The sequence below is a fragment of the Lynx canadensis genome, chromosome A3 (assembly GCF_007474595.2).
Source record: "Lynx canadensis isolate LIC74 chromosome A3, mLynCan4.pri.v2, whole genome shotgun sequence".
Lineage (NCBI taxonomy): Eukaryota > Metazoa > Chordata > Mammalia > Carnivora > Felidae > Lynx > Lynx canadensis.
In genome coordinates this window covers 132,121,374-132,134,538 of record NC_044305.1, presented here as the reverse complement: position 1 = coordinate 132,134,538, position 13,165 = coordinate 132,121,374, and the positions used below count along the sequence as shown (strand labels likewise).

The window sequence follows — 13,165 nt, the reverse complement described above, 5'->3', positions numbered from 1 at the left end:
GGAGGGGACAGCACTCCACACCCCGTGACACTGCCAGCGTCTAGATGGGGCTGGACGCACAGTTGATGCAATCGATGAATGTATTCCCTGACCCCACGAAGACAAGGAAAGAGGGATAAACTGACAGGAAGACAGAAGCGGCGTCTGAGCGGCCAGGGAAAATGGAACAAAGGACAAGTTTGCTGCTGGAATGGCCTGTTTCACTAACAACCAAGAGTACCTCAAAGTGCTTTCAACAACTTACCGGTTTCCTGAAACCACAGAAAGTCGACACCCACCAGAATACTTTTTTGGGGGAAATACACACACCGTTAAGCTATTTCAAAAGAACCACGGTAAATATGAAGAACGTTCCGAAATGGAGGCTGTCAGCAGTTACAGAATTCACGTCCCTAAAGTCTTGCTCTGGAACACTCCTCACCCCTCCCGTCCTCTCCCCAAATCTCAGAAACGGAGCTGTTTGTCGGCCATAAAGTGATCGAGTGCCAGCTCTGTACTATGCTGTTTTCTGTGTAGGGGACCCTCTTCCCCGTCTCTTTCTTACTATAATCTGAAACGTAAAGTTAGGGAAGCTTCCGTCATATGCAGGAGAAGAATTCTTTAAGGAAGAACAAAGGGCCAGGACTGGCTGTGTGCCAGCACCAAGCAGGTCCACCTGAGACAGGTTTCTTAGGTGTAACTTGTTTGTAAGAGAAATGACGCGACTTAAGAGCACCAGGCTGTTGGTTCAGGATCAGGCCTCCTGATCGCTAACGGCTTAAAGTTCAAGATTCCGAAATACTTGGAAACAAAATCCAAATGTAAATCTGAAGAACAAAGACTAACTCCTGTCTACTTTAGTGGGATATTAAGCAGTTTCCCATAAAACGATGGTTAAGCATTCTTTTCCCGGCTCCAGGAAGCAAAGCGAAGCTACCCGTGAGCCCGCTGTGCTTAATTTACGCAGCCGCAGGCAGACCCGAAGGCCCTCAGTACACCCAGTTTAAAAATAAACTACCTTTGCTTGTCCTATTTTTACCGTAACTCCTATTTGTATTACTTACCGGAATGTAATAGATGCCCATCTTGGGGGTTTCATTGGCAGTAAGAAGCATTCCTAAAAATAAGCACAACGAGAAGGGTAAACGGGCGGGGAAAAGGAAGGTGCCCTTTTCTAGTTGTTTTACACTATGGACCGGTGCTCCAGGTGCCCAGAAGACGGTGCGTGGCGAAGAGCCGGACCCGGAAACCAGGCGGGTCATGGGCTTCCGTCCCCGGCCCTCCTAGATGGGGCACCTGAAGTACCGTGAAGTTCTTTACAACATCCCCATCGGCGAAACACTCCAGCCAAGTACACAAGCAGTTCCCACCGTCGGGTGCTCAGGCCTACGTAGAGCCTGCCATCATCCTCCGAGGGGTTTTCAGCTTTCAGTACAAGTTTTCAGCTTTAAGTACGTGGACAAAATGTAGTTCTGGTACACCATTTATGATAATAAACTGAAGAAATTAAGAACAAAGGCTTCTTTCTGTTAATCAGGAATCCAAGAACCAAGGCAAAGCATCTCCCACAAAATACCACGGCAAAGTAGTTCCTAAGGTTTGCGTTAAACCTCACGTCCGAGTAGAAAACCAAGGGACTGACTTGAGCGGGTGCTGTGTGCAGCTACACCAGCAAAGAGCTCTCCAGGGTCTCACAGCCCTTACTCTCCCCAATAATTCCGTCGTCGGGGAACCTAACGGCCTCAACTAACAGAGTGGTTAATCATTTAGTCTTCCCGGGATGCACATTTTAAGAAAGCAGAGCTGACAGATGGGCAAACTTCCTGGCATTCAATGACGGCACCCGTTACCCCAGGACCCCATCACTCTGTGGCACAGCACCAGGATGCACATGTCCCAGGCTTTGTTCCTTGCCCTCTGCCACCCGCGGCCTACTCCTCCCCGCAAGCCTCCTGAGGCGGCTCCAGTGCTCACAGCCCGTTCCAGAATGACGGCACTTTCAATGCAGCTGAAATCAGCCACCGTCTGGGGAGTTCTTTCCAACCTGGTAAGCGCCTTCGCAGATACTATCTTGGTGCACATGCAAAAAATCTCTGAAATAATAACAGCATCCTTATTTTACAGATCAAAAAAAAGTTCAGAGGGACTGAGTGCCCTTGTCACAAGCCAGAGAATTTTAGAGCCAAACCTCCTACGTCCTTCAGACACGGTGAAAGAAGTTGTTCTGGGGACTGAGGAGCCAGATTACCACCAGAAAGAAGGTTCTTGCCAAACATACTCCCTAAGCCTGGCTTCACTGGCTTGACTCTGAACACAGATCATTCAGCAGTGAGCATTCCACAAGGAAACACAATCACACCTACCCACCAAACCACAGAGAGGGCTCTAATCTAATGGCTCTCAAGAACCCAGACTGGACACGGCGATTGTTTTCCACATGGAATACGATCTTTCTTGGCCGTATATGGACAATGATAGCAGCTGACTTACCACCGAACTAAACCGGGGAAGGTCAGGACTAAAACCGATCATGAACGAGAGAAACCGGCAACCTCAACAAAGCCCAAGAACAAGAAGGAAAAAAAAAATCAAACTAGTGAAAGAAAGCTCAGCAAAAATTAAGATGATCATGGGCAAGAGAGGAGAACTTTATCTCCAGATTAACAGTGTGGCCTCACAAAATTAATTTGCTCAAGGTCACCACATAGCTAGGAAGGAGAGTAGCTGATATTCTACGGACTCCAAAGCCCGTGCAACGCAGGACTCTAAAACCACAGTAACAACTAAGATAAAATGAAAAGCCTTCTTGCGGGGTCAAATAATAAAAATTTCAGAAGTGCAAATATAAACACCATACAGCAACAGGAAAAATGTTAATATCACGTCAACTGGAAAGCAAAAGACAACTATACACACAGCATGAGATCGATGATTGAAAACATACAAACATGAGATTAATACGAGAACTTCTCTCATGGAAATTGTAATGGTACTCGTGAAGAGACTGTGGGCTTATGAATGATTTTTCCTTTAAGTTTCCTTTATAGTGATGCTTATTAAAATGACAATACCAATTAAAAAAATTTTTTTAAACATTTATTCGTTTTTGAGAGACAAAGACAAAGTGTGAGCGGGGGAGGGACAGAGAGGGAGGGAGACACAGAATCGGAAGCAGGCTCCAGGCTCCGAGCTGTCGGCAAGGGCCCGGCGCGGGGCTCGAACTCACAGACCGCGAGATCATACCCTGAGCTGACATCAGACATTTAACCGACTGCGCCACTTAAGCACCCCGACAGTAAAAATTTCAAAAGAGAAGAAAGAGCTCGACAGTGCCTAGAGTCAAAAGAACACGCATCCAGTCTGAAACAGCACTGTAGAGTGACATATCCAGCGTCCTGTGTGGCCGAACAGGGCGGCCAAAGAGGATGGGATGGATTGGCAGCCCCCTCCCAGGAAGCGTGAACATTCGGACTCTCCTGCGCACGTGCTCCAGAGGCCAAAGGATTCACTGAAGCCCAGAGTTCCAAAACCAGATTGGATGCTCCCTGCCAGTGCTACTCACTCCACTCCCAGGGCCGCCCTGCAAACTGGCCCCCGGCCAGGCGCTGAGTGTAGAAGTGGAAAGGAAGAATTCAGAAAGCTGTATAGTAATGCGACTTGCAGGGAGATCCCCACGTGTGCTCCTTTCCCTTGTAACGTCTTTTTACTACGTTTTACAAAAGTATCGGGTCTGAAATGGATTAGAAATTTAAAAACAAAGGAAAAACACAATCTCCGCCATCAGAAACATCTGCACTGAAACGTACAGCAGCGGTCACCGCCTTGAACAGCTCAGAGCAGAGCACCGGTGAGAACAGAACCGTGTCAGGGAGGAAAGGCCAGGACACTTCTTCCATGTGCTCAACCGCGGATGTGACTATGGAGCTTGGGATTTTACCGTACAGCGCACCCAGGATGTTTCCACACGGCTCGAGCTGCTCTTTCCCATGTTGGGAGAGGACACTTGCCACAGATGGGAAGGCGACTGCACACTGAACGGGGAAGGCCGTCTACAGGGGCCTGGAAGGCGGCTGGGGAAACCACACTGGGTGCTTTACACGATCATTCAGCCTGAATTCAGTCTTTCTGAGCCGAAAGCCCATCTTCTTTTCTCTGTAGCAGCGATTCGAACCCAGCGATCCCGGGTCCCAGCGGCGGCGGGGCTCAGACACCCGTGAGCCCGACAGGCGCCGCGCCACGCCGACACGCCGTCACGGAGCCGACCTGCAGGGCAGGCGCCCGGCGCAGAGACGCCGGAGTCGGCCGAGTGAGCAAGAGCAGGAACAAAACAGCAGCCAGGAAGGCGGAGCCGTTTCTCAATATTCTGAGCAATCTTCGTATTAGAAAAACATTACAAAACAGTAACCGTGATTCGGCTCTAATTACTTCAAAATGAGTAAGTGAGAAGATAAAGAAAGAAGGACGTTTTAGCTTTTCTAAAATATGATTAAGCGCCTGATGATTAAGCATAAGGCATCAAGAGCGGCGTCAAAGGGAAGAGAACGGAGCAGGGGAGAGCAGCACAGCGCGTGAATCACACCCACTCACACGCAACCCCCACGGCAGCCGAGGCCCTGGTCTCACTGTGCTTGCAAAGCTCAGGGAACAAACCATTTGGCTACTTTTTGTGTTTGATTCGCTTCTTACAAGTTATTTGACAGTGAAGCTGTCCTTCTGTTCGAAACATCACTCTTACAATGTCTACCTCTCAGGAAAGTACATTTTGCAATGGGGAGACCCTGTGGTCACCTTAACCCAGGGACCACGCTGCCCCTCCCTGGCCCTGGATGCTTCTGGGAAGGGGTCTGACACAGGGGACCCAGCATTCCTCGTGGCCACAATATCTCACCTACGGTGCGTCACAGTCAGATTTAACTTCTATCTGAGAAAAAATACACGGGCTGGAGGCACAAGGTCAATGACATTATGACAACCAGCCACACGAATCCAGGGTGAGGGACATTCTATGCGACTACTGCCCTGATCTTGGAAAAATCAAAGAAAACAAAAACAACAACAACAAAAAAAGGACGGGTGGGGGGACACGACTATCGCAAACTGAAAGAAACTAAAGATGGCCCCAGCTCAGCGTAACACACAACCTTCATTACGGCCTGGTTCCAAACAAGGCGCTACAAACGGCATCTGGGGGACAAGCGGGGAAACGCAGGAATGGACCGGAAGTAAGACAATACTGGAGACCGAGAGTCATTAGACGGGCTGGCGGTCCTCAGTCCCTCTGACGACACGGACGCCGCACGCCCTCGGTGGACTTCCATAGCTCCCTCGCGCCATAGCTGCGCCCTACCTGGGCCAGATCCCCAAGTCTGGGCCAGAGCCGTGCAACATAAATATCGTGTGAGGCTCACGTGTGATTTCGCATTTTCTACTAGACAGATTTAAAAAAACTATTTCAAAAACAGGTAAAACATATTTTAATGTATCTTATTAAGCCAGTATGCCCCAAACGTTTCCATTTCAATATATAACTGACATAAAAAATTAAAGGTCTATTTCGCGTGATTTGTCTCCACGATGTCTTCGAAACCTGGCGGGTAGTTTATACTCAGAGCACACCTCACTCAGTTCAGGTCAGTCACCCTGCCAGGTCTCAAGGGCCACACGCGGCCACACGTGACCATGCAGCTTCCGTCTCTCAGCACCAGCTGCCCTTCAAACTCTCACCCCCCAGGGGCGCCTGGGTGGCTCAGTCGGGTTAAGCATCCGACTTCGGCTCAGGTCACCGTCTCACGCTTCGTGAGCTGAAGCCCCACGTCGGGCTCTCTGCTGTCAGCACAGAGCCTGCCTCGGATCCTCTGTCTCCCTCTCTCTCTGCCCCTCCCGGGCTCTCTTGCTCTTCCAAAAATAATAAAATCAACATTTAAAAAAAAAAATCCTCTCACCCCTTAACCCAGCCGCCCGCTCACCAGCCTCGTGCCAACCTCAGTGCCACCTGACTTTACTCCTCCTCGTGGGCAGCTCAGACCCGGTTTCGGACCGTCTGATACTCTCTAACGGGGACCCCAACATCCTCATCTGCAATTTATTCCTGAACTCGTCCACACTGGACGTCACCCCACCACTGCAACAAGACCCTCTCCGTGACCACAGACACACAGCGCCTCATCCTTCTCGGGAGAGCAGCACGTAACTAGAAAGGGCATGGGCTCCAGAACCAGGAAAGGCTGGCTCTACCCGAGGCCCTGCCACAGCCAGCTGAGCCACCAACTCCGGCCCAATTACTCAACAGTTCTCACCTCCTGAGACGTGAGACAGACAAGAAAAAAGGAAAAAACGTGTGTGCCACTAACTACACAGGGTTCTGGAAAGATTAAATGATACGTGGTCATCACCGAGCCCGGAAGCACAGGAGCATTAAGAACTTGTTCTCTCCTTCCCGCCTCAACCTCAGTCGCCCTCAAGCTTGCCGAGCAGGGACCACTGCATCGCTTGTGCCTTAGCTTCTGCTCTACTTCGAAATCGGTCACTCCTTTTACTGCCATTCTGTCCGTTCCTGTTAAGTTTCTCAGCTGGCACCTCCTTCCCCTCAATCCCCGCTGAAGTGGACTTGGGTCCTGCTGTGTACACATTCCCATGGTGATCTCACGCACTCCCACCTCTGAAAGACGCTCTGTTTACAGGCCTCCACGCTTTGCAACCGCAGACCTGCTTCTCTTGAGACGGCACTTTCTGCGTGCACCTGACCTGGCTCCCGCTGCAAGGTGGTGGGGCAGGGCAGGGCCTCACGAGCACTTGGGAAACACGCTTCTGGGCCCTCCGCCCGGATACTCTCAGTACGTCTGGGACTGGGCCAAGGAACCTGTCCTTTTTAAAAAGCTCCCTGGGTGATACTGACAGCGGCCAGGTTTGAGACCCTCTGCCAGACACTGTCACTGTCCCATCGCCTCCTAATAATATTCAAATGTTCAAAAAAGAAAACAATCTCTCTAAACCTGCTCTGTCTCCTATGTTCTCAATCAGCTCAGAGCATCCCCTCCTACTAACTTTGGTTCAAAACCAATGTACCTTTTAGAGGACGGACAGCACAATCTGAACAGGTCCTGACTACAGACCGAGCCCAGATCATTCAGCACATCATTCCCGGACCTCCTCCACCTTGGTTCCCAGGAGGGCCACCAGGGCTCTGGCACGTAAGGCTCCATCGCTTTCCCAAACGAGCCCCACGAACGGGACCCTGTTGCATCTGCCACAGCCTATCCTTCTTGCCGTTCTCACGCTGCTCCCTCACAGGGATGTGCCTCATCTCGCCGCCCCACCTACCAAATCTCACTCACCACTCCAAACACACCTGAACAAACATCTCCTCTGGCATCTTCCCTCCCCAGTTGCTCTGGCCGAGCCTTTCTCTAACACGCTGGCAAAGTGCTGTTTGTACACACATGACAGGTCTCTCCTGCTCTGCCTTGTACCCGTCTATCAAAATGGGCTGTGTGTGTCTATCCTCAGAACGCAACACTGCTTGAGAGTGGGAACTATTCCCATTTTCTTTCCTGCCCCCAAATTCTTCACCAATTTGTCTCAAATGTATTGTAAAATCTTGAAATCCACGATGTAATCCGCAAAACAGTATACAATACAGAAGATACCAAAACCCCTGGCTTCCTGAGCCTCGTGGGTTATCGGGCAATCCCAGCCTTCTTCAAACCTCTAACCTCAATTTCCACACGCTATTACTAATCACATAAAAGGGTGAAGAGCACACTAAAATAGCATCTCACCTGCCACCTACCTATATATTGTTACCAGTTTCTACTAATAGCTAGGCTGGCTACGGGCTGAGTCACTGAGAGTGCCATTTTCTGAATCATCCACACCACTTCCTGCTCTTGATTCTTCCAGTAAATACAATATCCAAGAACAGTCCTGACCAAGCCAAACCCCGTCTTAACAAATGAAATGAAATGTGTTTAAAACCCAATAAAGCACAACTCAGATTTATCTCACTGAATGACCCATCGCTACATACCGCATACCTGAGTTGGGATAGAGGCAGACATCATTAATGTCATGTTCTGGTTCCAAGGAAGTAAATATTTTTCCCTAAAAGAACAGGCAAAAAGTAATTATTAAAACAGTTAAAGGAAGACAACTTTTGGCAATGCTGAGTAAAGAAAATAAACTGGAGGTATGACATAGCCATGTGGTTATGTGTAAATGGTACTGTGTAAAGAAATAAAATCACCTGATCGAAAATAAAGAATTTAAACTATGGTAGAGAGCTCATTTTATCACTTTATCAAATGCTTTCACTTTAGAAACAAAGAAACTGAGGCGAATGGGGGAAAAGCGACTTAACCAAGGAAACAAATACAGTTTCGCAGATAATGTTTTCATAGCGGCAACGGGTAAAGTTTAAGATAAAGTTGTGTATCAACTCAGGAAATCTCTCATAATCTGGAGTTAAACTCGTTGAACTCGTAATCCCCAGTTAAAGCCGTACTCAAAGAAACCAAAGACTGGGAGGGAGTCAACACGGCAGGACGAAGACACTTTCTGCCAACTGTATACCATAAGGCCTTGAGGAGGATCAAGGAAGACAATGGGTATAAATGATAACTTACAAAATGAAATCCTGTAAATACGCAATGAGTTACTTACACAGGAAAGACTACCACACTTCTATTTTCAATGGGAGAGAGGGGAGGAACGTGCTATGTTTTAAATTAAGAGAGGGAAAGTAAAAGAAACAAAAGAGAGGAGAAGATGGGAATGGGAAAAGGTGATGAGAAAGATAAACAAAGAAAAGCAAGTCAAGCAAAACCAAGTAATCTGGGTGTTGGTCAAGAGGGCGTATTTAGTCATAACAACAACGCCAAAATAAAACTTATTGCAGCAACGACGGCAGGATAATTTCAAGCGCTGGTGTTGAAAATGTCTGCCAGCTCTCACGTTTATTAACTCGCTACCAGAGGCTCCCAGGGCAAAGGAGAGGGGACAATTAAGGCACGGGGAGGACGGCTCCCGCACGCTCGGTGAAAAGCTGCAGCCAAATTCTAATTCGAGACAGAGCTAGGAACGGTCAATACTCTGCGAGTTAGTCAAATGAAGAGTGGACGCAGAAGTTATGCTCCAAGCGGCCAGGAACCCCAGGGCGTAGCTGAGGGGTGATGAGGTCGCGTCGAGGGCCGCTGTGTCGGGCACACGCGGGCCCCCGGGACAGGCCGGGCCTGTCCTCTGGCGCTAACGCTGCGGCCTCTGGACCCTGCACCCTCTTCACCTCAAAAACGAGTTAAAAAAATAAAAAGGAAGTAACGCTTTTTGACTCAAGACACGAAAGTTTGTAACTAATTAAACGCAAAGAGCTCTTAAAAGCAACTGCTATACTGAATACATTTTCTCCCAGTTTGCAGACGAACTAACCTTTCACTAGTTTCTCCCAAGTTTTAAAATGAAAGACGAAAAGCACAAGGCAGACGAAAACCAGAAATATGGGCTTTTGTTACTTTCACTTTTTCACTGTTACTTGGAACTGAGGGGAAAGAACAACAGACAGTTTTAAGAAAATACTGCTTTTTAAAAAAAAACACTCTAAGGAATTACCGTGAAGGGGTCATTTCCAAAAGCCAATTCTTTTGAGATTGGTTTTAAGAGGTATGAAACTGAAATACATAATAACACTGACATGGAAAGATAATTAGTTGCTCATAAAAACTTTCCCAAGGCTGTGAGAGAGCCTCAGGATCTAGGAGGTTCTCATGGGGCGATGTTTTTAAAACGTGATTTACGCTACCCAAGCAAACACGGTTTTAAACGTGATTTACGAACCCAAGCAAAAGGCATGCCAGTTCTAGCAAACCGGGAAAACTTCGTAGCAGGAAGAAGGCAGTCTGGACTACTTTATCTCAGTGGGAACATTAGCTCTGCTGAAGTACCTGTCTCCCAGCTAAGTTCCCAAACAGGGACGGCATCTTTCTCAAGAGCCCACGTAACTCAAAACGGGCAACAGAAAGAAAAAAATCTTCAGGAAAATACACTAATAAGTTATGTCAACAAAAAAGTACATACTGAGTTCTTGTTCCACATTTTGACGATTCGTGAGTCTGCAGACAAAATCAAATCTAATGAATCCTGGAAATGAAGTGACTTAATGGGCAGCCCGTACTGGTGATCCTTAACCAGCAATGGCTTATCTGATCGAAGATCATATAATAAAACCTAAAAAAAAAAAAAAGAAAACAAGTTATTTCTGTTTCAACAAATTAAATATATTTATCTCAAAAAGCAACTTTGTAACTTTAAATAATGGCTACCATTTGTTTCACTGCCTTTTTATGAGCACAGTGAACACTTACTCAGGGCACAAAGATTTTATTTTTTTTTTTAATTTTTTTAATGTTTATTTATTTTTGAGAGAGAGACAGAGAGAGAGAGACAGAGAGACAGAGCATGAGCAGGGGAGGAGCAGAGAGAGAGGGAGACACAGAATCCGAAGCAGGCTCCAGGCTCCGAGCTGTCAGCACAGAGCCCAACACCAGGCTCAAGCTCACAAACCGTGAGATCATGACCTGAGCCGAAGCCGGACGCTCAACCGACTGAGCCACCCAGGCGCCCCAAAGGGCACAAAGATTTTAAAGTCAGACAGCAAAAATACTCTAGAAAAATCCCTTAAGTTTACCTGTAGAGTACACGGGTTTTTTTGTTCAATTTTTTTTAATGTTTATTCATCCTTGAGAGAGAGAGAGCACAAGCAGGGGAGGGGCAGAGAGAGAGTGGGCGGGGGGGGGGGGGGGGGGGGGGCCACAGAATCCAAAGCAGGCTCCAGGCTCCGAGCTGTCAGCACAGAGCCCGACGTGGGACTCGAACACACGAACCATGAGATCATGACCTGAGCCGAAGTCAGACGCTCAACCGACTGAGCCACCCAGGTGCCCAAAGTACATGGTTTGATTTAACTGGAAAGTAAGTTTCTGGCACACTAAGATTGAGAACTACTGAGCTATAATTAAGAAAGGAACAAAAAGGAAAATTCGTAAGAACTCGTGCCATTTGGGAACTGAACCAAATATATATGCGGAGGGCCTACTAAGGACCAAGCGCTGTCGCAACAACTGACAGAAATAAGAATAAAAGGCTTAGTGAAGATGATCCTGGCAGATGTGCGACAGATGGGGGTAGCGAGGTTAGGACTGTTGGGGGAGGGGAGGGGAGGGAAGTGGGTGGGCAGGGCAGGTCTCTTCTGAGCCTTGTCACTAGAGGCAAGAGGGCTGGGGAAGCTCGCTGCCAGTCCCTGGTGACAGATCCTCTGTAGACCCTGATGACACAGGTGAACTCCACTGGAAGCAGGGTCCAGACCCACTCTGGAGAACAAACTTACAAGTGTGTGAATTCTGCCTTGAAGTAAAGAAGGGAAGAAAGAAAGGATGAAATTAACCCTCTGTAGCCGCTCAATCCATCCCTGTCAGACCAGCTCTGCTAAGGTGTGTTACTGCCTGGGATGTGGTCAGTGGTGCTCAGAGAGAAAAAAGGTTCCTTGTACAAATAAGTTTTGGAAATACTTGTTAAACACATTTCTTGTCTAGGGGAATCTCAGAGCCTTCAATACATATTGAAAAGCACTGTGAGCCTCCAAGAGCAGGAGTCTGGCAGAATTCCAGATTCTGCAGACCACAGAATTCTGTTCCACACACTCTGGAAAATGTTGTTCTAAACCACGGTCAAGAGAATGCCTGAGGCGTACCCACATGGTACCTCCAGCTCGACAGCCCCTCAGACCCACTGTGAAGGCCAGAATCAGAATTTCTCAAAGTACTAAAATAGAGGATTCTGGAGAACCCACTCCACTCTGGTCAAAACAAGAATGCCTCATTTCCTGTTCCCACAGTGAACAGAAAGTATTTCCCAGAATACATACATGTCTCTGAGATACTAACGTTAAGTACGAAGTTCTCAATTTAAACATGTTTACCTGCCCGGTAGATGTTCCAACTGCCATGGTCAAGGCTCCATTAAATTTCAAAGCAGAGATTGTTGGTAAACTGTTTATCCTGAAAGGCAAAATATTCATGTTCCATATATATATGGTCAAACTTTCCAAGTAAAAAGTCGTTATTAATCTGCAATTCTCTTTTTTGGAAGTTTTTATTTACTTATTGAGAGAGAGAAAGAGCAGGGGAAGGGCAGAGAGAAACAGGGACAGAGGATCCGAAGTGGGCTCCATGCAGACAGCAGAGAGCCCAATGCAGGCCTCAAATTCATGAACCGGGAGGTCATGACCTGAGCTGAAGCTGGATGCTTAACCAACTGGGCCACATAGATGCCCCTATTAATCTTCAATTCTAAAGGAGAAATCACACTTCTATCCTTATGTTTAAAAAAAATCATTGCATCAGGGGGCGCCTGGGTGGCTCAGTCGGTTGAGCATCCAACTTCGGTCAGGTCATGATCTCACAGCATGAGTTCAAGCCTCGCATAGGGCCCTGTCCTGACAGCTCAGAGCCTGGAGCCTGCTTCAGATTCTGTGTCTTCCTCTCTGACCTTCCCCTGTTCATGCTCTCTCTCTGTCTCAAAAATAAACAAACATTTAAAAAAAAAAAAAAATGCCCCACCAAGGGCAAATGAAGCCACTAAAAACTATTTGTGAATCAATATTCCATTAAAAAAAAAAAAAAGAATATTTCTAAAGACCACAGGAGAGATTATCTTTTCATATCCCTTCTTTAAATTTTCTATGTTCACTTCTATTACAGTCATAAATTTAAAGCAAAAACAACCTTAAGACATAATCATAATACAAAGAACGCTGGCCTGTTTCCTCAGATGACTTTTCTAAGAAGAAATCGTCGATGACAGAGCTTATAAATAGAAACCAAGTCTCTCCATTTTAATTCAAAGACAAGTTAATGTTTATGAGTAAGAGAAAATTAACTTTTCTGCTTCCTAGGGAGTGGGTAAATAGCTTTCTCTTACAACTGACTCCCTACTTTCTAAAAATAAGCAGGTATTGGATTCGTTTTCTTTCATACCAATATAATGAAATGTTGAGAAGCATTTTTGTTGGTTTCTTCCATTGACAAATAGAGCTTCACAGTAATTCAGTAACCTGTGTGTTAACGTTTAGAGATTCTCTGTATGTGTGTTATATTTCACAACAAAAATGTCTGATTCTGAGAACAAAAAAAATGAATAT

At 46.9% G+C, this 13,165-nt stretch overlaps 1 protein-coding gene across 1 annotated transcript in view; it reads right to left on the bottom strand.

Annotated features, from left to right (window-relative positions):
* NOL10 (nucleolar protein 10) overlaps positions 1–13,165 on the bottom strand; it is a 90,680-nt gene that overhangs the window by 57,362 nt on the left and 20,153 nt on the right. The window contains exons 10-13 of the mRNA XM_030311650.2: positions 11,945–12,023; positions 10,045–10,194; positions 8,013–8,079; positions 1,044–1,096 (exon numbers count right to left, since the gene is read on the bottom strand). Of these exons, the coding sequence (XP_030167510.1) occupies positions 1,044–1,096; positions 8,013–8,079; positions 10,045–10,194; positions 11,945–12,023 (349 nt within the window). The remainder of the gene's footprint in view (positions 1–1,043; positions 1,097–8,012; positions 8,080–10,044; positions 10,195–11,944; positions 12,024–13,165) is intronic.